General features: G+C 44.8%; 1 protein-coding gene across 2 annotated transcripts in view; it reads right to left on the bottom strand.

Moving 5' to 3' along the window:
* Window positions 1–26778, bottom strand: part of C6H6orf118 (chromosome 6 C6orf118 homolog) — a 275564-nt gene that overhangs the window by 13174 nt on the left and 235612 nt on the right. Inside the window, exons 9-10 of one of the 2 annotated variants that reach the window (XM_085612240.1) lie at window positions 21901–21989; window positions 12552–12613 (exon numbers count right to left, since the gene is read on the bottom strand). In XM_085612240.1, the coding sequence (XP_085468366.1) occupies window positions 12552–12613; window positions 21901–21989 (151 nt within the window). The remainder of the gene's footprint in view (window positions 1–12551; window positions 12614–21900; window positions 21990–26778) is intronic. The other variant, XM_085612241.1, reaches the window with a different exon arrangement.

Genomic DNA, 26778 nt, shown 5'->3' on the forward strand with positions numbered 1-26778 from the left:
TTCAATCCCTTTCACTAAATCCAACACTTCAGCCAATGTGGGATTACAACAGGCAAGAAGTCTTTCTTGTACTTTTTCAACTCACAATTAAAAACAAATTGATCTCTGATGCAGAAATCAACATTTGCCCCGAACTCACAATTGGCAGCTAATACTCTAGCGCTGCAACATACACTTCAATAGTCTCATCAGCAAGTTCCTTCCTTTTATGGAAAGTATGTCTTTCTATCAACACATTCGGTTCATCTTCAAATTGTTTCTCTAACCTTGCTACTGCCTTCTTGTAAAACTTCCATCCATCTCCTCCACTGCTAGGTGGTGCTATCGGTACAAGATTCTTGAAAATTTCTATAGCTGCTGTGCCCAAAAAAGTGAATAAGATAGCTTTCATCCTTTCAGGCGAACATTTTGTGCCATCAATGGCTACAATATAATTCTCAAATGTCTCAAACCATTTTTTCCAGCCCAATTTAGGTTTACCTGGAATTTGCAAAAAAATAGAAGGCTGGTTGCAAATTTGAGAAGCTGCCATGTTAAAATGTAGATTGAGTAATTAAAGTTCTAAAAACGTAAAAATGTACACTGCACAAAACAGTATGAATGAAAATGCTTCACAAGACACTTGAAAGCTGTATTAAAAAGATTCTTGAAAATTTCTATAGCTGCTGTGCCAAAAAAAGTGAATAAGATGGCTTTCATCCTTTCAGGCGAAAATTTTGTGCCATCAATGGCTACAATATAATTCTCAAATGTCTCAAACACATTTCTTCCAGCCCAATTTAGGTTATCCTGGAATTTGCAAAAAAATAGAAGGCTGGTTGCAAATTTGAGAAGCTGCCATGTTAAAATGTAGATAGAGTAATTAGTACTAAAAACTTAAAATTGTACACCGCACAAAACAGTATGATTGAAAATGCTTCACAAAACACTTGAAAGCTGTATTAAAACAAGTGTGCATATCACTGTAGAAATAGCTTAGAAGAAAGTTTCAAATAAGCACGTGGTATAATAAAGTGATACAATGAGTAAACATGTAGAGAATGTACTTCTGAAAAACAAAAACGTATCACTATGGTAATAACATTAAAGTAAATCGCAGAGAGAGTGTGTGCATCACTGTGATGCACGTGAAAAAAAAAAAAAAAAAAATACCATTGTGAATGAAGTCTCGTAGAACAGTGTGCGAATCACTGAATCCGCTTAAAGACGGTAAAATCTTCCATTAAGTAGATGAAGCGCATAAAGAACGGAAGAAATACTTGCATTGAACTAAGCAAGTAATACGTGAAATCGCAATAGGAAGTGGAAGTAATATAGCCACAACGTAGCGTCAAAACATAGAAAAGCATACACCTAAGATGGCCGCCATAGACGTAGGTTGCGTGGAAAATGCGTGCTGAACGTAGCAGGAGGTATCCAGGCAACAACTGTCGTCAGGCAAGCAGAGGCGTCACAAGAAGAAGTGGGAATGTTCGCATGCAGAGCTCACGGCGCATGCCAATTCCTCAGCGCGTGCTGGAATCGAGCGAACAACGGCCACAGGCAAACGGTAAATGTAAGAAATTTACAGTACCTTGAATAAATGCGCAAAAGTAATATTTAGCGTTGCCAAAGTTATCCAAAATCGAAGAAAATTCCTTGAAAATTATTCCCTCGAAGACAAGATCAAAAGTAGTCTTCAACGAAGTCGGTCCCTCGACGAAAATAAAATTGGATAAAAGCACAGTGGGTCGGCACTAAATTATTTAACAACTCGTCGCCATTGTAATAAAGCGAGGGAGTCAATTAAAATATAAAAATGACTTGTTTATTTTAATGTGCCATAAAAGGACCCACTGGTGCAAGAGCTAAGGCATCCAGCCAAGTCGAACTCCAACGCTTCTCTGGCATTCAAACCAAAGCTTCTGCATCAGTGAATTCCATATTACATAATACAGTTCTATATGACATGCACAATAATGAAATGACAAGAATGATTCTAAATTCTATAATGAAGATAAAGAAAGGCTACGATTACCATACTGACCTTGGTCACCCGCTCAGGCATCGAAAATGTAGACTCTCATTTCCTTACCTTGCTTGGTTTCTGAATTAAAACCCAGTCCCCGACCAAACATTTCTTACTGTTTAAGTGACATTTCCTGTCAAAATTTCCCTTCATAAGAGTTTGTTTCACGGATACCCTGTTGGACACTTCCTTCAAGTTGATGTTGCTACCACCAGACATCTCACTCAACCACATTGGAAGCAGAGGTCAATGTGCCTCTCTGCCTCTCAACAAGGTAAAAGGAGACAATCCAGTAGTGCAGTGAGGGGAAGTACTGTAATTCCATACTTTTTGTTCAATAAACTCACCTACATCCAAGCCAGACACCAATGCAGCCTGGAGCCCTTCTTTCACAACTTTCTTACCCCTTTACACCACACAATTAGATGTAGGAGAGTACAATGCAACTTTTGTCTGTCACAAGAACCTTGGGTGCCCCCTTCAACAAAAATATCTTATTTAAAATTGTGATTGTGATTGACTGGCAGCACACAGTCGCAGCGGAGGCCTACACGGTCGGCGTTCCTGCTGGAAAGACTGCTGAAGCTCACGACGAGGTTGGCGTGGGGTCAACGCCTTAGAGTGGTTAAAAAAAACTGCTGGAGAGTGTGCGCGCACATGCCGGAAGGAGGTTAACTGCTGCTACGCGACTTTGACGATGGTGTAAAAAGTCAGAGAGCCATGCTAGCGCCTTGAGACCCTCACGGGTGAGTAGCGTGCTATATAAACACCTGATTGATTGATTGAGTCTCAGTATCTTGTGCCTCTACAAAACTGAAATACATCTATTTAGAGGAATAATCAACAGCTAAAAGGACATATTTCATTTCATGATAGAGCACAGAATACGGTCCAGAAAAATATATACCTACTTTTTCCCATGGCGCATTAGGGAACTCTGTTGGATGTAAAGGGGTTTTTAATGTCCGCAAATGCTTGTCTGAAAGAAGGCACTCAGGACAATTGTCAATCACATTTTTAACCTGAATATCCAAAGAGGGCCACCAATAATGTTGTTTTATTTTAATTCTGGTCTAAGTAGATCCAAGATGCCCATGGTGTTCTTTGTTTATAATAGTACAGCCTAACGCAGTGGGTGGAGCAAATCTGAGCATCCACTACGGCCACACATTCAATGTCCTCCACCAATGAAACCTTCTAGTCATCTTTTCCCATGAGCATTCTGGATGAACAATCAGCACGGAAATTCCTCCCGCCTGGAATATGTTTAACGGTAAAATTATATTCTTGAAGTTTGGACACCAATCTCATGAGCATAGCGGACATGCTATTGTTGTTGACCTTATTGAAAATATAAACCAAAGGTTTATGATCGGTAAACAATTCAAACTTGCATCTCCAAACATACATCTTAAACGTTTGCACATCCCACAAGCGCACAAAAAAGCCTCACGCTCTATTGCGCTGTATTGTTGTTCAAACTGTTTAAGTGACCTTGACGCAAACGCCTCAGTCCGTTCACAACCTTCCAATCTCCGACTAAGCACAGCACCAAGCCCGTAAATGCTGGCATCCACAGTTATAAGGGAAACACAATCGTCCCTGAATGCATGCAAAGCTTGTGCTTTTCCAAACACTACATTCAACTCCTCTGTCCACTTGAAACTCTGGCCTCATCTAAGCAACAACCGCAGCAGTTCTACAGTGTTGTGCGTAACAAGGTACGAATCTGGTGTAATATTCAGCCAGACCAAGAAACGAACGTAAGGCATCCTTGTCTGTGGTTGCTTTGGCCTCTTCCAGCGCCCTTACAACTGAAAATATAGGTTTCATTCCGTTACAGGACACGGTGTGGCCCAAGTACACTAACTCTTGTACAGCAAATTTACACTTATCAGCCCTCAATGTCATCTCTCTAGACCTCAGGATAGATAGTATACTTTTTTTAAATGGCATTATGTTCTTCCAAAGATTTTGCATAGATCAGTATATCATCCAAGTACGCTTGTACCCCTTTGATATTATGGAATAACGTGTCCATAAGTTTCTGGAACACGCTACTTGCCGATGCTAGACAGAAAGGTAGTCGTAAAAAGTTGTACGCACCAAAAGGGGTCGCATATGTGGTCAAGTCTTGAGACTCGACAGACAAAGTCACTTGGTGGTAAGCTGACATTAGATCAATCAAAGAAAACAACTTCGCGCCTCCAAGGTTTGCCAACGACTCTTGGATTCTGGGCAGTGGGTGTCAATCCATGTTTAAATTAAGGGCGCGCAAGTCCGCAAAAAGTCTGATCTCACCTGACTTTTTGTGTGCTACCACAATGGGAGACACCCACTGAGACGAATCCGTGATTTGAATGGAGCCCTGCGAACATAAGCTATGCAGTGTACTCTTGAGTTCCTACCTGACACGCATAGGAATGGAACGCACTTTATGAGCCATGGGCTGGGCATTAGGTATTAACTTTATGTGGTGTTCCATGCCCTTCACTAGTCCAACATGATCATTAAACACAGATTTGAACTTAGAAAATACATCCTTCAACACACCCCCTTCAAACTCTGCCCTAGTACACTCCACTTGACACACTGGTAACTCCTGTATCCAAAAAAGGAGGGAGGGGGGGGACCAGGAGCAAGTTAGTGGTCCAGTGCCTGTGCTCCGTAAAGTCAATTGAGTAATTACTGTAAGGCACTGTTCCAGGGTCGGTCTGATTGAAAATCAACCCAGACCGTACCTCAACAGAGAGAAAGTAAAGAGAAGGATCTATATGATAGAGGTCTAGGGTGGGGTACTTAGGAAGGGGGGAGACAGCATGAGTGTCTCATGTTGCCCTCACACATCCCGAGGGATGTCATGCTTCATCATCGGGCGGTGCTCCTCGTCGGGCCGGCGGTGCAATGCCCTACGGGTCCCCCGAAGGGTCTCTTTAGCGGAGATCTTTTAAGAGCGCTGCCGTTTGGTGCATGCGGGTATGTGGAGGGGAAGTACCAAGGTCAGTACTTTTACTGGATAGTGCCTCTTCGCCAGATTGTCAGATAGGGTGTAGGCTTGTCTCTCAAAATCCTGTAGTTTGCTGCAATTTCGCCTGATCCTGAGAAATTGGCCATAGGGTAGGTTCTCCCGTAGAGCTTTAGGGTGGTGGCTCTTAAAGCTCAGGAGGCTGTTGCAGTCAGTCTCTTTTTTGTACGTGCTGGTGTGAAGTATCCCATTTTCTAGTTGGATCAATAAGTCCAGGAAGGGGATTTTCTCGTCACTGGAAGTCATGGTGAAGCGTAAATGGGGGTCCAGATTGTTGATCCACTCAAAGAATTTTATTGTCTTAGATGCCTGTCCTCTCCATAGGATCAGCACATCGTCTATATACCGTTTCCAGGTGACCATATGTCGATGAAATGGGTTGGCGTCTGTGAAGATGTGGTTGGCCTCAAAGTGTGACATGTACAGTCCCGCCAAGCTCGGCGCAAAAGTGCTCCCCATGCTGGTCCCTTGTACCTGGTGGTAGATGGTGGTTTTGTACATAAAATAGTTGTTAGTGAGAGCAAGGGTAATGAGGGCCGAGATGAAGCTTGCCGGTGTCGAAGTTGGAAGTTCTGAGTTATGTAACAGACTGCTTACCACTTCGATGGTTGCTTCCTGCGGGATATTTGTATACAGTGCTTCCACATCCAATGTGAGCAGTAAGTTGATTTCCTCAGTGTTTTCATCATTGATGGTTTGGATGAGGTGGCATAACATACCTCTCCCTGCAGACACCACCTGTTTAGGAGACACTAAACCCCCCCCCTTTATTGCCGAGTGGGAGGGCGATATTTTACCCCCCGCCACTACACATAGTCTGGGCACCTCTCCCCACACTATTCACCTCTACTGGTCCTGATGAAGCGCCCCGGATCTTTTTGACCACCACTAGGCGCGAAACATGTCGACCATTTGACCTGTACCTTTAGTTACTACTAAACACATCACGTTTTAATTAGTAACACTTTTGCCACGCATTTTAATGTACCAAGGGTACCTTCTTATTAAACTAGCTTCCCTGGTAACCCTTAGGTATTTTTATTCCTGCACACACCACTAGCACCACTGACCTTGGTACTTCCCCTCCACATACCCGCATGCACCAAACGGCAGCGCTCTTAAAAGATCTCCGCTAAAGAGACCCTTCGGGGGACCCGTAGGGCATTGCACCGCCGGCCCGACGAGGAGCACCGCCCGATGATGAAGCATGACATCCCTCGGGATGTGTGAGGGCAACATGAGACACTCATGCTGTCTCCCCCCTTCCTAAGTACCCCACCCTAGACCTCTATCATATAGATCCTTCTCTTTACTTTCTCTCTGTTGAGGTACGGTCTGGGTTGATTTTCAATCAGACCGACCCTGGAACAGTGCCTTACAGTAATTACACTGGTAACTCCTCCACTTTGATCCGGTTTTGATTCCCTGGGACTAAGTACAGTCCCATACGAGCCAAGTCTCTCCACCCGATGTTTTTCCCTTTTTCTGACACATAAACCTTCATTTCAGTTTCTCTTCCTAAGCATCGTACAACACTTATGAAATACACAATCATGTTGATATCTTACTCTCTGAATGCTTTAGGGTTAACATCAGATTGTAATTAAAACTTTTTTTTCCAAAGATCATTAAACGTGGTATCCCTTAAAATGGTAATTGGAGAACCAGAGTCGGCCATCAATTGGACAGGAATTTCATCAATCGAGGTGGAACATAAAGGACCCTTTATCGTTCCAGAATCCCCTCACAATGCAGTGTTACTATTATGTTACTAAGTGAATTTGTACATGAACCCACTTCTGTTTCAACACTGCCAACATTTACAGGTTTCCTATTGCTTCTGCACACCCCCTGGAAATGGCCTACTTTCTTACATCAAATACAATGCGTGTTAATAGCTGGACAACCTGCAAAATTACTAATATGGTTCTTTGAACCGCATCTGAAACAAAACGTTGACTGTCTCTTCTGAGTAAATTTTTGTGGTTTCCCTTTCACATTAACAGTACATAAAGAGCTCTCTTATTTTAAATCAAAAGACAACACCACATTAACCCCAGGGTTGGAGTCACCATGCATGACGTTGCTAGATATCGCAGAACGTTCAATGCTCAAAGCTAAGACAATCACTTCAGTCAATGGTGGATTCTTGCAACCCAAAATCCATTCTTTGATCTTGCGAGAGGCACAGATGAACACAAACTGGTCCCTAATATAATCGTCTGCTAAAAGACCAAAACCACATGTGGTTGCAAATGCCATGAGAACTGAAATATATTCTTTCACCTTCTCTTCCTCCATTTGCTTCCTTTTATAAAAATTATGTCGCTCCAGCATGATATTAGGCTCATCAGAAAACTGTTTCTTCAGCCACGCAATAGCCTCCAAATAAACATTCCATTGGCAATCTCCAGAACAAGACTGTGGAGGGGGAATGGGTGCAATGCTATCAAAAATCCTTTGCGCTGTTTGACCCAGACTCCCGAATAGCACAGCGAATTTCCGTGCGGGACCGTAACCCACTGCATTGATGGCTACGAGTTGGTTTTTAACCCCTTCCCTGCTCATGACGGAGCCGCTCCGTCATGAGCCACGGTTGCCGTGTGCTCATGACGGAACGGTTCCGTCATGACACGCCCGTTGGCGGCCGCTCCGCCTACGCGGTGCTGTTTCCCCGCCTGTGCGGGGGGACAACGCAACTGGGCGGAGTCATGACGGAACCGTTCCGTCATGAACACAGCCCAACCGTGGCTCATGACGGAGCGGCTCCGTCATGAGCACAGCGCCACCGCGCTGCCCCCCCGCACCCCCCAGCACCGCGGCGGAATTCCCGCCGCGGTGAAAGGGTTAAAAAGTCTAAACCATTCAGACCAAATGATAGCTGGCCTCCCCGGCTTGCTTAGGAACGGAGGAGGTTGTGTAATCTGGTGTGCATTAGTCATGACAGAGGGAAATGTACTATAAAGAAACAAATCCCAAAGAATGTAAAAATAGTTAGTTTAGCAAAAATCCAGGTCAGGCCACAATTCACAGTTAATAATGGCCTGGGTAGGAGTTAACTGTAGATAAGAACTAACCTCTTCCCACCAGACCACTCCTCAACTCCAAAGGTCACTCCTCGAGGAAACCTGATGATCGAAGAAATGCTTATGTCTCCCTAACTTAGGACATACCGGTATCTTCAGCAGGAATAGAAGAGAAGAATTTATTCAGAATGTGGCCGTCCCATCAGCTGTTACAAGCTCTCTTGTTGTTATGTTGTACAGCGTACATAACTGTAGCTAGCCCACTCCAAGATGGCCGCTATGTTGCGTCGTGACATCAGCGCTCCTACTGACGTCGATGCAACCTCAGTGACATGTGGGCAAGTGCTCAAGCTGAGAGGCACGAGAAGCTGACTGATGACGTGGTGCTCTCAGCTCGAGAGCAAGCTGAGCACCACTCAGTCCGCTCCAAAAACGCCAACCACCAACCTCCAAGATGACAACGGGCACGATATTCAGCAGAGCTTCCCTCGTGTCCGATCACAACGTTAAAACGTCCGCTTGAACGCTGAGCTCCAATGATCTGTGTGAAGGCAGGTAGACCTTAGTGCCGCGTGGGTGAATAGGGGGTGGAATACTTTTCCAGTTCGTCGCCAGATGAAATAAGTGAGGGAATACTGGTTTCAGAAGTTGTAGTATTTATTTCAAGGTTTCCACCCATACACCGAGCGACCTCCTGGCCCGGTGATCGAACGGCAACTGACAAGATGCCATTCGAACCCTGAGCAGTGACCACTCCATGCGCGGGCCATATTCAAGAGTATACACACATTTGGCTCTAGTGTATCTCGCACTTGCTTCGCGATGCACTATTAATAACAATACTACAGGGAGGATTGAAAATATGCTTTTGGAACATACGTGGAGGCCATTGGGGGAATGTATATGCAGCGAAGAGAAAGTTTGAAATATTAAAACACTGCTTAGGGGTAGAAGAAAGGAAGGTTTAAAAACTTTGCCCAGGCAGGCAGTTGAGGGTGGAACTGCAGATACAGGGTCAGACATGGAAGAAGATCTGTATGCTTTGGCTTGGAATGCATTAGAGAAGAACTATGGGAAAAAGATAAGCATAGTGGTTGAGAGGCATACGTTTTTCCCAAACTCAAGTACAAGGCGAATCCATCGATCTATATGTGGCAGCATTAAGGAGATTTAGCTGTCAATTGTAGATTAAAGGATCTCAGAGGTAAGATTATAGAGATCAAATGATCAATAGAACATGCAGCACAAGCATTCAAGTAAAATTGCTAGTCCTGAAGAACCTCACACTTGACAAAACTATAGAAGTGGCAAAACATTTGAAAAAGCCAAAGGTAACATTAATGCAGGAAATGTTATTGAGGTGTATGCTGTGACAAAGTTCATGCAAAAATCTAAAGAAGAAAGCATCAAGAGGGTAAAGGCTAAAGAGGGTGAAAAAGAAAAAACATGTTTTAGATGTTGCAGCTCAAGACACTCTGCAGAGGCAAATAATTTTCCAGCTGCCAATATTAAATGCTTTAGATGGAAAAGCTTGGGAATTTTTCGAGGGTTTGTAGAATGGTTGATACACCTAGGTACAAGAGATCAGTTCATTGGTTGAACAATGATGGACAAGCACACCAACGGGAAAAATCAAGTGAAAGTGATGATGAAGATGTAGAGGTACTGTGGTGAATCTGAGTGTGGGGCGCAAGCTTATCACCCCCAAAAATGTGTAAATTACATTAATGGGAAGGAGGTGCAATCGTGGATTCATATTCCCCGTTCACATTGATTGACAAATCTACATGGGAGAATTGGTGGTTGGGGAGTTGTCTCCTACAGATGTAGAACCTGAAGGATACTGTGAGAGAAAATTACCTGTCATAGGATACTTTGTAACTGGGTTGAGATTCCAAGATAGAACTGCTCAAGGAAAAGTATATGTGGTGGAAAAGGGGAGGTCCTTGCTAGGATGGAAAGAAACATAGGCGTATGTTTGATTTAAATCCTAATCCTCCTAAACAGGAGTTGCTGCCAGTCACACAAAGTGCAGGTAATTGGGTCAGCAAGTTTCCTAAGTTGTTGAGTAAGGGGTTAGGGTGTTTGAAAACGTTTGAACACTGGATAGTATTAAAATAAGGGGTGATATCTAGAGTATATAAGGTGAGAAATGTCCTGCTGGCTCTAAGGGTTTTGCTGAAAGAAGAGTTGACAAGACTGTGCAGTGAAGGAGAAATATATCCCATTGAGGCTTCGGAGGGGCTTAGCCCAATTGTATTCACAAAGAAGCCTAATGGAAAGATCCACATGTGTGTGGACCTCAGAGACCTCAATGATTGTATTTGGGTAGATCATCATCCCCTTCCGAGCAGAAGTGAAATGCTTTCAAGTGTGAAAGGGGATAGATTTTTCACCATGCTGGACCTGTCCAATACTTATCATCCGGTGTGCTTACTGGAGAGTTCTAGACACTTACCGCCTTTTGTAACACCTAAGGGAGCTTTTCAGTTTGTCCGCATGCCCTTCGGATTAGCTTCCACATCAGTGGTTTTTCTAAGGGTTATGCAAGATGTATTAAAAGATTTGTCAAAGGTGCTGGTGTTCCACAATGATGTATTGGTTTGGGGCAACAGCAAAGAGCAAGACGATGTGGTTTTGAATGAACTGTTAAGGAAGTTGGAGAATGCAGGTCTCAAAATAGACCTGGAGAAATGTAAGTTTAGCACACAGGAAGTTGAGTATTTAGGTAATTCCTTGTCTTATGAGGGTGTGAAATCAAAATTGAGCTTGGTAGAAGTGATTCAAAAGAGTGAAAGAATCTATTGTAAAAGTGGATGCCCTTAAACCTTTTTGCCCCAATGACAAGACTATCATTGTTACTGATGCCAGCAATTGTGGATTGGAAGCTAATGCAGGTGCATGAAGACAAAGAAAGAATATTCGGCCGTTGAGGGCATTGTGAGGAGAAATGAGAGACTGGTGGTAGCTATTGATTTAAGAGCGAGATTGCTGACCTTGCTTCACGAGGGACATGGAGTAATGTCAGCAATGAAGAGGAAAGCCAAGATCGGCTTCTGGTGGCCAGGCACTGGTAAGCAAATCAAGATGCATGTCTGAGATTATATTTGTAGTGCCTGCAGTGACAAATCACACATGATGCTGAAGACACAGATTAGCCCAGTGCATTTGCCTAAACGCCCATTGGAAAGAGTTGCAATAGACATCTGTGGGCCATTTGAGGGTTTAAGCGGGTGTGAGAAATACCCGACTGTAAATATGGGCAGGTTTTTTTAAATGGCCTGAAGTGGCATTCGTACGTGAAATGAAATCCAGTAATGTAATAGCCTTTTGTGAAGACATTTTCATAAAGGATGGGTGCCCCTCTGACATTTTAACAGACGGTACCCAGTGTCTGTCTATAGAGTTTTGCTCCTTTCTCAAAAGCTGGGGAATTGGCCATTGCAAGACCCCTGTTTATCATCGCTGGGGAAATGGTTTAGTGAACCCTTCAACCATGTGCTGGTGGAAAGCATTCAACTAGCCATCACCTGCACCATGTATTGAAGAAGTCAAGTGAAGGATATGTTGTGGAATTGTCGCACCACACGACATTCAGCAACTGAGGAGACACCCTTTTGTTTTTGAAGGGCTGGGTACCATGTACGGTAGCGGTTCCAGCCTGTAAGACAAAGGCTGGCATGGGCAAAGTTGACAATGACAGATTATGAATGAAGGTTGATGAATATCAGACCATGTATAGACTAAGACACAATGAAAAAATAATGAAGAGCCACAAGGTCTTTACTAAAGGGATGCTTGTCAGAGTAGATGTGGGCAACGTGAAAGGAAAGGGAAGTTCCAAACTATCTACCCGAAGACTGTGATAGAAGTGAGGAGAATACTGGCAAATTATCAGATGGGAAGCGGTGGAATACAAGGAGAGTGGCTGTGTGCAGTGATGTAGAAGAAAGGGAATGGTCAAGAACGTGTGATGATAATGGCAGAGAGGAGCGACAGTACAAAAGGGTACTGAGCTCCCGTCCAAAAAGAAGACCAAGAGTGCTGGAGGATTATATTTGTACATACAAAGGTGGACTAATGTAAAATAGTGTGCCAATATATTTTTTATAAGGAAAGATGTGTTGTGTTTAGTATTTATGTTACCATGCAACTGCATGCTGTTCTCTAGTGACAGTATCCTTCCACTTCTGGAATTCGGTGTGTGGATTCTGAGAAGCTGTGAGGCAGACAGTTACTGAGATCAGGGACTGACCATGGGGTGTTTCTTGTAACTCAATAAATAAGACTCTTTTCAATTACCACAGCATCCTGTCTTCATAAAACTGGTAACACCACTATGTGGTGCCAAATACTGTGTTTTTACTCTTCCTAGAATACGCCTTACTAATCGCGAGCTGCTCCTTGGATCACACACAAAAGAGAGACCCCATACACGTTTGGCCCTGGCCCCACCAAAGTTTCTGTGTTATCTGAAAAATGTCATACTCACTCCTGGTCTTCCAGCTTAATGGTCTGTTTATCCAGGGCCATTTGTACATCAGATTCAACAATCTATTGGGAAAAAAAGACATTGAAATGCATGTATCATGAAAATTGCTTCTGTCATGCTCATAACAGTAGGTTCTTTTACTCATGCCCAAAATAATTTTTCCATAATTTTATGCCGTTTGTTACTTGTAAAATGAAATTTCGCCCACAATTGAATCAGAAATGCGTTGAGATTTTTCAACATTTTAAAATTAGCATTCAATTTTACATATTACATCCATAGTGAAGAAAAATGTTACGACATGCTAACATATGGGTTTGTAGTATGTGATTAACTACACCTTATTGCACCTGACAGAATTGCTGCGCTTGCCCGATGCTCTACAATTCTTTCAAAGCACCCTGAATTGTTCAAAAGGTGAAGGGAAACAACACAAAATGCGGGTAAAACTTTTGCTTTGCCGTAGTATATTCCTATGAGTGCCAGCTGATCACACACTTAATTGTGTTTTAAGAATTGAAGGGATTTTGTATCTGAATCCATCAATGAAGGTCCATTGTATGTCACCTGTTCATCTAAATGAAATTTACCATGACCAGCCATTCATAAATCCCATTTAATGTGCTCCTTCATCAATGGAGCCTGACAGGTTTCATTTTATCTAATTAAAGTGGAGTGTTTAACTCCTCCCAGAAAACAGAAATTGAAATTGCAACCAGCTGTAATACTGTCATTTCCCAAATGCAAATTAGGTCACAACTCCCTGTTGTCCAGAGAGTCTAAGCAACCTTGTCTTATAAGAGTAGAGGCTTGATCTCTCCTGATCTGAACATTCTGTATGGGGTCACTTACATCTGGATTTTTAAACCTGACTATGGTGAAAATCAATTGAGGTAGTAGCCCCTCCTATTGGTCAATGCTTTACAAACATTCATACAATCACAGTTGAGATACAACTGTCTCTACAGCTGCCACCAGACTGGTCTGGATACAGATGAGTGCTGGGAGTGAAACTTCAGATGCCACCCTGCCAAACGTCCAGCTTTCTCAGGTTAAGTAATGCCTCCCCTGAAAAAGCCACTGGTTGAAGACAGCTGTGGGCTACTGTGGAGCAATGGTCAGAAATAGGATTTTGGAGGTTTGTGGGATTTGTGAATGATGGCTTTTAATGCATTCTCTTATTATAAAGGTAAGCTCAAGCTTCCAACTAAACATAGAGAAGGAAGTGCAAATGTCCTTAGTAACATTCTTGTGTTGTTAGTCAGGATACAGTCTACCTTTGGTTTTTGGTAATGCCTTTCTTTGTTTTCTCTCTTGACCAAGTTCGCTCAGGTCTTGCAACCAATGTCCGTTAGGACAAATTCAGAACTGCAGGTAAGTATACCCAAAAGATTTGAAAAACAAAATATTCCTGTCTATTCCATCTATTATAGGTTTGTTTCTCTCTTACATAGTCGTCCCCATGAACTTCAGGGTTCAATACCTACACCTTTCACCATGAAGTGGGCATACTTTTAAGTGATGTACTATTCAGCTTTGGACAACTCACTGTTGGAAATTGGGTCATTAGTTGACTGGGGTATGAACCCTGGTCATGCAGCAACAACAATCCGAGTCAGGGTAAGAGGCATGCAAACCCTAAATTAACCTGTGCTCAACCTCTGGTAGCTTGGCACAGTGCAGTCAGGCTTAACTTTAGAGGTAGTGTGTAAAGAATTTGTGAAACACTTCAAACAGTAAAACAATGAAAACACCGCACAAAATGATTCCACAGCAGGTTAGAAAAATAGCTCTGATTTTATTACCTAAAACAAGACCAGAGCGACAAAAATCCAATTATTAGAACTAGAGATCTTGAATTTCAATGTTTTTTAAGTAAAATAGCACCAACAATCAAAAAGTGCTATTAAAGATATCTGGTTGCACTAGACTGGGACAAAGTCACAAGTTCAGGCTGACCGTGATGGAGCACAGGCCGGCTACAGGAACCCAGTCAGGCCGGCTAAAAAAAGTACCTTAAATCCTGGTAGCTGAGCATTGTGTGGATCTGCGTCAAAGATGCGTTGTGCAGCAGAGGCAATGCATAGCTTAGTAAGTGTGAAAAATCTGCGGTGCGAGATCCTGATGCATCGACATCGAGGATTCAGTTGATTGGGCACTTAATGTGAAGTCCGGTGTCAAGGTGATGTGTCAGTCCGATGAGCAGTGAAGTTGCAATGCTGAGTTTCAGCGTCATCATCGAGCCTGCCGTCAATGAGGAATGCAAGGAACTTGCGCTGGGTAAAGTGTTGCGCAGTGGCGGTTCTGAAGGCGATGTGTCAGCCTAAGATGTGGGAGGTGGTGGCGATGCAAGTCTGCTGCGACTGTTCTAATCCACACAGCAGCAATGAGGCGTCGGTTCTGTTCGAGGATGCGCCTCTCACCGCTGCTGCAGGTAAGAGCCGTGGGGCGGTGGGGCCAGGTCAGGGAGGATTTCGAGAGACAGCCACAAGGGAAAATGTATTATTTATTTAATTTTCCCTCAAGATCGTCTCTTGAAATCCCCCTCGCCCGGCCCCACCACTCTTACCTGCAGCGGCAAGCCGCTCAGCGAATGAGATGCATTGGTTCTGCTCGGGATGTGTCGCTCAGCAGAGAAGATGCATCGGTTCCGCTGGCAAGCACCTTACACCCTCTTCCAAGTCCAGTTGCCGGGGTTGGCAGCCTGTTATGTTCCTGAGGCTTAAGATCAGGAGGCCAGCCAGTTAGCCCTTGGAGTCGCTCTGGGTTCTGATCCAGCGGGTTACCAGCCTCAGGCACTCAAACACCATATACTCATCTGGGCTCATAAACACACACGTTCACATAGGCTAGTAAATACCACTGGGGGTCGATTTTATAGATGCTTTTATGAGATTAGTTACCTTACATTCTTAACTAATGTTTCATTGATCAAAGAGTCCTTTCCTCTGGTCATTGGACCTATTAGTTGGAACTAGTTGATGAAATGAAATTAGAATTATATTCCTTATTTATTGAAATAATCACAGACTTAGGAAAAGTTTAAATGTTTTATCTAGTTAAGTTCATGTGAACCAAAATCAAAATACAGTACAAACACCGTTTCGCCAAGGAAGGAAAAGTCTATTAATTCAATAATCAGTCACCTATATTAGAACGAAGTTTCACAATGAGAGTTCTCAAGGAAGAGAGAATAGAGAGAGCAGTACAATGACATACTACACAGAAGTATATTTACCTAGAATGGTGTTGAAACCAAACCCTTGGCCAAGGAGCTGGAAGGGTCCCCTGGGATAGATCAGGTGACAAAGACTTCAGGACAGGTTTCAAGACAGGATTCAGGACAGGATAGATGACCTCTTCTAGATCCGACGCCTGCGTCGCACCCCTCTCTGACACTATCTTCCTCCTCGATTCTTCCGCAATCTTCTTCTAATTAATTGTCTTCTTTCCCTTCTCGATTCTTCCACGATCTTCTTCTAATTCATTGGCTTAAATTCTAAGCCTGCAATATAATTCTTCTTCAGCATTCGCTCGTTACTCTGACAGCATCCCGAGCTCTGCAGCATTACAGTCTCAAGCCTAACTAGCTAACTAAAAACTACCTCAATTATACCTTTCTAATGGCATGACCCACCCCTTAATGTTTCAGTTTCATGAAACACCTAATTCTGATTGGACAGGCAAAGGGGAATGATCATCACACATTGCTAAGTTTTAATACATTTCTTTGGTTCTTTGTTTAATGTTCCCGCCCCTGAATTTTTTTTATTCACAGATTTTTATTTCCCACCCGTATTCACATTTTTATCAACCAAAAAGTATACATGTGACATTCGTTCTATTCAATATTCAGGATGTTCAGCCGATTCCCAGGACATGTTGCAAAGATGGCCTTGGATGGGATTCAAAAACAACATCATAGCTTCTTGCTTGTTATTACTGCACCTGCGTGGGGGGGGGGGGGGGTCACGTGTGGTACAGGCTTCAGTCTCACTCTTAGGCCCAAATACAAACTAGTAGAGAGGTCAAGAAGAAACATATTAATTTCAAAATAAAATGATTTCACTGTATGCCACCTATCTCTACTAATCCCATTTACTTTTAAAGGCTCTCCCCGCATTAGCAATTAGTAAATAGCTTGTTTTAGTTTCAGCAAAGCAGATGCTTAGCATGTGAGCTTTCAAGCGGCCATTTTAGATGCGTTTGCACAGGTGCAGAAGTTTCCCTCCAAGCGACAGAAAGTCATCCTACGTAGATGCAGTTGACGCATGCGCAGTACAATTTCCCACGTTAGTAACCATTTTAAGTTTCATTCGGGTTACTTGTTAGTAAGACACGTAAGCAAGCTTCATCTTGCTAAAATATGAAATGTAGTGCATATTAATTATACGATAGACAATTAGTACAGTGTTACGAGTTATATGAGAGGTTTGCTTCCGAGCAAGTCTCTTTTATACGAGTCCTTGCTCCATCAGTTCTGGGGATAAGGAATGCAGGTCCAATCCTTCGAACCCAGGCAAGAGGGCAGCAGAGCAGTACAGCAAAGCAAGAGTCCAGCAGAGTTCAGTCAAGCAGAGTGGCAGTCCTTTCCAGAACAGCAGTCCTTCTTCCTGGCAGAGTATCCACAGGTGCAGAAGTGTACTGAAGTGGTGGTGGCTGAGGTCTAGTACTTATATCCAGTGATGCATTTGAAGTGAGGGAGACTTCAAAGACAGGCCTTTAAAGAGCACAGGGGTCCTCCCTTACTGCCCTGACTCCAGACTCAGTAGGGGGGCATGCAACCCAGTTATTGTGCATGATACATTCTGTGACTCGCCACTGTCAGCACCCCTTTAGGAAGTGCTTACATTGTAGAAGAATAAGGGTTGGTAACCAAAGCTCTGCTCAAAGGCCCGCAGCCAACACCAATGTGCCACATACCAAGGCTGCATAGTCTGGAATCCATCTCATTCCTCTTAAATCGATTACCCGATGCTCCCTGTTCATTTACCACACTCCTGCAGGTTTCTGCTTTCTCACTCTGTTTATCTGTCTTTCTCTTCTCCTTCGTTCCCCTTTGTGTTTTTCCCTCTCTTGCACTTAGGAAATGTCAGATGAGGAAAAATATGTGTCGGTCCGAAAAAATGAGTGCCAGCTGGGCCTCACCAGTAACCATCGGCTCAAATTAACTACTGCTTTTAAGAGACTAGCATCCATTTTGAGCATCCATATATATCAAAATGCATTTGAATCAATTTGCAACAGGAGTGCATGCGCTAAGAACTAGGTCCATCAGTTGTGATAGATGCAAGTGTCATGGTTATGGGAACCATATTGGCTCAGAGGGATTGTAGGAGAGTAGGGTCTGCTATCCTATGGTCACCCCAAATTTTTGCTTTTTGCTTCACTGGTTTTTGACATATTGAGGCTGTGGGCCTGCCAATCAGACCCCCAGCCTGCTGTTCTCTCTACTAAATTCACACTATGCACCCTAGGTGCATAACCAATTGGAAGTGGATCACCCTGTGAGCCCCTGTACCAGTGTACACTAGGTACCCAGGGCATTGGTGTATCTAAGGCCTACCAGGGGCTGAAGCATGTATTATGCCACCCCTGGACTGGCCTAACAAATTTGACACAACTGGCTGATCACTCAGCTGGGGTAAGTTGGTGTAACCACCTCTTACTTAGGTGTAGTATACCTATACCTAACCTTAAATGGGACACCTGGTAACCTATAAGTCACTCCTATGGCAGGCCTTAACAATCCTGAAGGCAGAGTGCTTGGTTCCATGTGAGATGGTGCTCTGGCATGAGCTGAGCCTGTCTGCAGTGGTCGGAACCACTTCCTTCTACTGTTTCCAGATATCGTCATACCATATACTCTTAAGTGCATTATGAACCTCACGGTTAAATGCTAACTTTGGTTTGGCTTTATCAAAACATGTCGAGTAAGGTGTCATACGAATTGGAATACTAACCCCTCGCCAATTCTGGTAACGGGGTTAGCATTCCACCCTTCTAGAGGGACACGACATGTACAGTACCTGAAACCCGGGTAAAATCAGACATAGCCTCAGCTCCACAAAATGGATGCTGCCACCACAGACACAAGTCTGCCCTCCTGCTGCTGGGAGTCCTTCCAGCTTGGGAGGTGTGGACAAAGGGTTTCCTGCCAGGGGAGGTGCGTGCACCACCCCATACAGGATTTTGTGTATTGGTCAGGTAGGGCTTGAAAGAAACCAGACATGCCTGAGGCTCACAAGGAGCCTCGGTGCATATGCCAGTCCAAACCGGTCCTGGGGCACACCAGTCCCGGGCCTGGGGCGAGCTGGACAAAGGATTGAGGGTGTAACCACCCCCCTTCCTGGTCCCACCCTTAGGGAGGGACCTAGCAGGTAGTCCGGCCCCTAGAATCCGCTTAAAGGTAGGAGCTGTGTCCTAAGACTTCAGACATCCTGGAATCAACTTGAAACTAAGAAGAAGACGGGAACTTCGACGCTCTGCCGCACAGAGGACTGAAGCCAATCTCCCCTGTGGTCAGGGAGTGACCACCTTGCTAACGCAAGCACCATCCAGCGAATCGACGTCTGCTTTGCCGCCGCCTCCCGCCGGAGCCCGAGCCCAGAGACTGACAAGACCTGGACCTCCAGACCTCTCACCGCCCGATCCACAGTTCCTGAAAAGAGGAGACCCGTGGAGGCACCGAGACACGTGGAGCCAGCCATCTTGAAACGACCACGACAAGCTGACAAGTGCAACAACTGAGGCTCCCTCCAAGTTGTGCTTTGGGATCTGAGAAGCCCAACATCCGAGCAGCATCTGCACCAAAGGTGAGCCCTCCAGCATCTCCACGATCTGCGTGGGGCCCTTCTGCATTTTGCCACTCGACGCGCCTAACCGGTTGCTGGCCCGCTGGCTAGTGGCCATCTTGGCGACGAACTTCAAGAAATACACTGCTGGTCTGGTTGCTCCAGACTGGCCCTTGCTCCCCTCCAAAGGAGCAGTCCCTCTGACCTTGCTGGTCAGAACTATCAGCTTATTTCGTTTTCCACAACAATTGCTTTTGCCAAGGCTTGTTTGCTTCGATCAAGTCGCCGACAGCGAGAGCCTGCGTGGGACAGCTCGTGATCCGACTCCTGGACGTCGTTGACCTTCAGGGACCACGTGGCTGCAGAGACAAGCTACACCTTTCTTCCTGTTTGCACCCGACATCGCCTGGTACCCACCTGGTGCCACGCTGGTCACTGGCTAGTGACTGTGAACACGGTCCCCTCTGCTTACATGTCTTCAACAACTCCGATCCACTCTTGGATCCACCGCATCCCTTCCGGACCGACCGCCTGCAGCATCTTTGTCCACAGGCTCCATTGAACAAATAGAAGAAACCCGACGCACTTCGACGCCTATGCACCCGCTTCCTGTGGGTGAGGTAAAGCTGGCACTCCGGTGCCCAAGTGTAGAGAATCATCTCTAGTGTCTGTGTTTCCAATCTTAAGTTCCTAGTCCATCCGGAAGATCCTCTTTGCAGTAACTTTGTACTTTTTACGCACCCATTGAAACCTATGGGAGCACGCGTGTGACTATTTGCTCTGCACACGCAACCCGTGGACCTCCTGGTCACTAACTGAAGTTAGCTCCTTGTAGGCCCAGCGATTCTAGAGGCCCTAGGCCTTTTCCCTTTTCTGTTCGTGGTACTTATACCACTATTTTAGTATATGGTTTGAGTGGCCACCAGGGCCTATCCATATAACGTGCAACTTCTGTGTGTTCTACTGTAATCTTGTTTGACGATTTGTGCTCCTGTGCTCATAAAGAGACTAGGGGTTACTTTAAGAAATAAATACATATATATTTTGAATATATATCTGTGTGGTGTCCTTTCATTGGTATAAAAGGGGGTTACATTTGGTAAAACAGCTTGCTTAACACGTTTCACGAGTTTAGCCTCAAAGACTGCTTAGCCTACGCTACCACTAGGGCAGCTAGTCCGAAAAGGTTGACTTACAACCACACCATAAGGGTTGCTTGGCATGGTACAAGGTGGTCACTTTAACTAGTGAACATCATATACCAGGCCAACTTCTCACAGGGATGGTGACCAGACTGCCCCATGTAGCATTAAGGCCTATGCCAGTATGAGTCAAACCAACCCCGAACACGACCACTTAAAAGTAAGAGATGGCAATTATGTAGGCGTGTGAGAACTTTCATCTGTTTGTGAACGGTATGGAATTTGCCGTCATCACTGATCATCAGGCGCTGATTTTCATATTCGGCAACTCAACCACAAAGATGACCACATGGATTTAGAAGTGGGGTCTTCGCCTACAGGATTGCAAATTTAACATTGTACACCATTAAGAGAAAGACAAAAAAATCTGCAGATTTTGTCTCAAATTATCCAATCACATCACCTTAAACAAGACTTTCAATTGCAGATGTATAACTATGCTATGATAGCAGGCGGGCTCATTTGTGTATTCTCAAAAGAAGGGTCAAAAGCACAAGTGACACAAGAAGACACATCTCTCCAAGCTATAGTTGACCTCATGAACACCCAATGGTCTCAAGCTGTTAAGCTTACTTACAAACAACTGAAAAACAGCTGACTAACTGATCTTAGAGCTTTTTGGTACATTCATAATGAACTGCTTGTGCACCAGATCAAACTGGTGCACAAAGGCGCTTATTTTGTGATACCTTGTTCATTGCAAAAACACGCAACTGATTTGGCGCATGAAGGCCAGAAAGGAATAGCTGCCACCCAACACCTTCTGAGACAGAAAGTCTGCTTTTTTGGCCCCTAATCCCCAATTAGAGAAGGTTGTAGGAGAATGTCACGTCTGACACACTCTCTGAAAAGACCAGGCTCTGGAACCATAGCAAATGTCAGCCTTGACCCTAAACATGTGGATGGAAGTGCGAAGTGACTTCATTTGGATCTATCACCACAGGGAAGTTTCCACTGGTAGCGATGGAAGAATGCTTTCAATTTCCAGAAATGATGGCCATTCGCAGTACAACAACTGGTACTGTCATCCCAGCACCTAATAAAAGGTTTGCCACTCTTAGGGCCTGATTACAAGTTTGGTGATCTTACCACCATTCTGCCACAGTGGCAATCCCAAGTACACCGCTGAGTCAGCGGTCTCTTGTCCACCGTATTACGATCTTCCCGCTGACTCAGCGGCGGTGTTTCTGACAGCAGGAAATGCAGGTGTGTACATTTTTACTGCACAAGTGTTCAATGTGACATATGCATTACATGTGTAAAAATACTTCGTAGGAGTACTTTGCCATTGCTGGGGTCCGGATCATATATGCCCAGTCCAGTCAATGGGTGACAACTGCGAAAATGACTTACCTGGATTTCGGTGCTGACAGGGTTGTTTTCTTTGGGGTCATGTTGCTGCTGTGTAGGGGGGGCCTGGAGGAAGGAATCCATGTGGGCGACTGAAGGGAAAAAAAGGAAATAAGTGAGTTTGCACCTCATTTCCTTCGATTCCGCTGACTCAAAGCAGGCGGTCTCCCTGCCATAGTTGGCTCAACAGAAAGACAACTCATAATCTGGACTGCGGTAACCTTGTCTGTACCATCCCATGACAGCTGCTTTCCCCCTGCCGTCGTTGCAGCAATTTGCAAATGGCTGGCAGCGTCAGAGGTACTTCAGCAACTCACCACCACTGTAATTCGGCGGGCAGAGAATCAGACACCGCCGTGACGGCTGGACCATCACCACGAAGATTGTAATCAGGCCCTTAGTATTACTTCCATGCTTATATCCGACAATGGACCTCCGTTCAATAGAAGGGAGTTCAAAGAATTTGCAACCTGTGTTGGTGTCAGGCACCAGAAGATAACACCAAATGCAAAAACAACAGTTGATGGACAGAATGCAGAACAATGTCATACATTCACCCCAGTACAGAGATCTGGGCCTAAATCCATAGTTTTTTTGCTCACCATGCCATTCCAGTTTGAACCCAGCCATATGCAAATCAGTCTCGACCCTGTGCCTCATGGGAACAGTCCAGCCGGAACTGCCAAGCCAGGTCCTCCCTGGACTGGAAACAAGCATCCTAGGACCGGTTTTGGGGTTTCACTGGTCCCAGGATGCTTGTTTCCGGTCCCGGGAAGACATGGCTTGGCAGTTCGGGCTGGACTGTTCCCATGAGGCACAGGGTCAGACTGATTTGCATATGGCCATGTCTGAACTGGGGTGGTGGAGTGAGCTAAAGAATGATGATGGATTTAACCCAGATCAGTTGACTGGGGGTGAGTGTTTGATTTGCTCAAGCGCTCCGTCCCTCATCACCTTTGGTATCGCTTTGTTTGTCCTAAGTTGGCAGGGTATGCCCAGACGTGGGTCCCTTGCTCACTTTGCCACTGGATTCAAGATAGCCTGGCTGATGAGGGTTATGAACCCGAAACCGGTCCCAGGATGCTTATTTCCGGTCCAGGGAAGACATGGCTTCGCAGTTCGGGCTAGACTGTTCTCATGAGGCACAGGGTCAGACTGATTTGCATATGGCCATGTCTGAACTGGGGTGGTGGAGTGAGCTAAAAAATGATGATGGATTTAACCCAGATCAGTTGACTGGGGGTAAGTGTTTGATTTGCTCAAGCGCTCCGTCCCTCATCACCTTTGGTATCGCTTTGTTCGTCCTAAGTTGGCAGGGTATGCCCAGACGTGGGTCCCTTGCTCACTTTGCCACTGGATTCAAGATAGCCTGGCTGATGAGGGTTATGAATCCGAAACCGGTCCCAGGATGCTTGTTTCCGGTCCAGGGAAGACGTTGCTTGGCAGTTCGGGCTGGACTGTTCCCATGAGGCACAGGGTCAGACTGATTTGCACATGGCTATGTCTGAACTGGGGTGGTGGAGTGAGCTAAAGAATGATGATGGATTAAACCCAGATCAGTTGATTGGGGGTGAGTGTTTGATTTGCTCAAGCACTCCGTCCATCATCCCCTTTGGTATCACCAGAAGATAACACCCCTGTGACCCCAGACAAATGCCATTGTTGAGAGATTTATGGCTACACTTATGAAGGTGCTGCAAGTGACCAAAACCAGAAACTTGTAAATATCCACTGTGCTCTGTCAGACACTGAAAGATTAGAGAGACACCCCTTACAGTACCATCAACGTATTGCCTGTGGAGCTGATGTTCAGGAGAAAACAAAGGATCAAAATCCCACAACTTCCTATGAAGCCTTCTTACAGTCTTGCTCAATAAGTGCAAGCCCAAGCCACAGACGCGGCAGGCCAGACAGCGCTACCAAACAAAGTACTCATTATGCTGGGATTATTATCTCTTGAATTGAATATCTGAATGTACGAACCAAAATACGCATGGCCTGTTACTCGCGACGGACCTTCTCAAATATTGGGTGAAAACAAGCAGTGGGTAGTAAAGGATTTGGAACTTTGGCAGGATTCTTGCTACCTGTTTACAGCTTTCCTAATGAAACCAGGCATCTGATGCCCTGAAGAAGCCCTTGTCTGGGGCGAAACGTGTTGGCTGTGTCTGCTTGTAATCTCAAATTGAAAAAGAAGAAATAAAAAAAAACACTTTAACAATATTGGACTTCATCAATAATCTTGGAAATGTTTTTGACAGTGGGTTTGATGCTGAATATTTTGTGTTAACTGATCTGTTGCCTCCCATTACCTGTGTTGTAGAATATTTGATTCATGACCATTTGGCAGCTGGCCATTTGAGGTGGGCAACAGTGTTATTAAGAAATGTATCTGTGACCATACTGGGTGGTGCAGTGATCTAGCATTCCTAGCTGCCACTATTTCTTCAGTATGCCTTATTCAGCGTTGGGAGGGTTAATCAGTGGCACCAAAGGCCTGCACAAACCATGTCAGGTTGGGATGGGATCTTTCTGCAGGCACCTTTCATTCATAGTCTTGCAGGTTCCTGATGTGATGCAGCACGTGACTGGTGTGGACGGGTCTGGGCTTTGGTCCCGTCCTGCTGATCCCGTTCTCTATTGTCAATGTCCCAGACGCAGGTGAGGGGTAGGTGTTTGCCACCCAGCAGAACACACACACACGCATTTATACTTGTCAGCTGCATTCATGCTTATTTTGGACTTTTGATTGCAGGTGGCCCATCTCCACCCATTTTTTGGGGATTGGCACTTATTTTAGTTCTAAAAATATTGATACACAGCAAGAGATAGAAAAGCAAAAAAAGGGAAAGAAGGGTTAAGAGAAAGACCAAACAACAGTGACAAAGGGAGAAAGCAGGGAGGAAAGAGAACATGCAAGAATAAGATAAAATGGCAGGGAGTGTCTGGTGATGGATGAAGTAGGAATCAGGTGAAATTAAGACTCTAGGTGGACGAGCCAACAAATTTACAGGGCGGGCCGAATCAAGGGTCTAAGAGCCCACGCACGAGCCCTGAAAATGTTTGTCATCTAAATTGCATAGGAAACACCTTATAAACTAAGATAAGGTCTCTTTGAAAATGAAAAGAAAATCCTTTAACATACGGGAGCTCAGCACAGCAGCATATATGACTACATTGAGAGTATAATAGTGCTAATTTTTAAACATGAGCTTAGAAACATTCATTCAGCCCGCCCCACTGCCCTGAAACCATTAGTGAAGTAAAAGGTGAGTATGTTGTCACGTGCATACTATGTGCGACCTCTATTCCTATTATTATACATGGAGAAATATTTTAGTATATTAAATCAAAAACAATGTGCTTATGTTCAGTGCTAACCCTAAAGTCACATATTTGACGTTGTCTCTCTTATGCGATCATGAAGAAAAAGGGGGCTGTGTGACATAACATTTTCACCTATAATCACACAAATGAGGTCACACAGGGAAGCCAGGATTGATCTAATGATTCTAGCTTCACATTGTGCAGTTCAGTCACTAGATGGGAATTTATTTGTCTTTCTGTTGCAAATGACATAATGGCATGGGTGGCTGGCAGAAGCCACATATAGGCTTGGCTGGGGGTCCACGCCTACGCAGCATTGGTATACGGTAAAACTTTGAGGCAGACCCCCCGGCACGTATTCTTTTACAAATTAAGCAATAGCTGCACAGAGTCATGGGCATTAATCAACACAGGGGTATATTCACAAGAACGTGTGATAACTAACGCAAGAGTAGCCTAACGCAACTCCCAACATCGCAGCCTATCGCGGGGAAATTTCGCCGTGACAACCAAGTATTCACAACGCGGCGGTAGCGTGCGATAGTCTGCCGAAAAACGCAGCAAATGTCTGCGATACAACCACCCAGACGGAGAGAAAAACACAAACCACAACACCAGAAAACTTGCAATGAGCCCATCCGCGATGAGGAGAGCAGGGATAAGCACCGCCAGGACCGCAAAACACACAGCAGGCGGGAATAAGCACAACAAAAGCCTGAAAAAGTAAGACAGACCAAACAGAAAACAACAGCCAACCACAACGGAGGCAACTCGAGCCAGCAGACAACCCCACCAAACCCATTGGCAACAAAACATTGTACATGGCAGGCCAATTTGGACAAGATGAATGCAGCCTGAGAGCAGAGGAGGACAATGGCAGAAAACCAGAACTTCAGCAATGATGCGAAAGGCATAAACAAGCAGAAGCACGCCAACTACAAGAAGACAACAATGCACACCGGAGGTGGGAGTCCAGCGCCACACCAGGAGCTGGATGGCATGGAAGAAATGGTCTCCACCACATCAGTCTAGAGATGGTGGCAGGACATGGGGACCGGAAACTGCACCAAACAACAGACACTACAGCATCAGGGAGAGGAACCAGTAGGGACTGGGGGACGGGGGGAGATTGGCACAATGGCACACATGCACAACTAAGCACAGCACAACTGCAGACAAACCATGCCCAAGAGTAACAACTCCAACCAGGAGAACAAGTCACACAACCCGGCAATGTCACACCACTGAACAAGCACAAAAGTGAAGACAACACCGCCTGAAAGGGAGAATGGTGAGTCAAATCAGAGCTGAAGGGACATTTCACACACAATGCAGCACACACACATAGGAAGCAGAGCACCCCAACATCGAACACAATGTGGAACAAACACCAACTTGGGCACAATCAAACACAGGACACAAGTGCACCTGCCTGTGGCCGGTAAACAGTCATACGCATCTGACAAAGCATGAAACAGGGTCATGTTAATGCACAAGTACAAACACACAGTCCTGATGTGGTAGTGGTAGCAATGCACGGATGGCAGGGAGCCA

Source organism: Triturus cristatus, chromosome 6, assembly GCF_964204655.1.
Source record: "Triturus cristatus chromosome 6, aTriCri1.1, whole genome shotgun sequence".
In the NCBI taxonomy this organism is placed as follows: domain Eukaryota; kingdom Metazoa; phylum Chordata; class Amphibia; order Caudata; family Salamandridae; genus Triturus; species Triturus cristatus.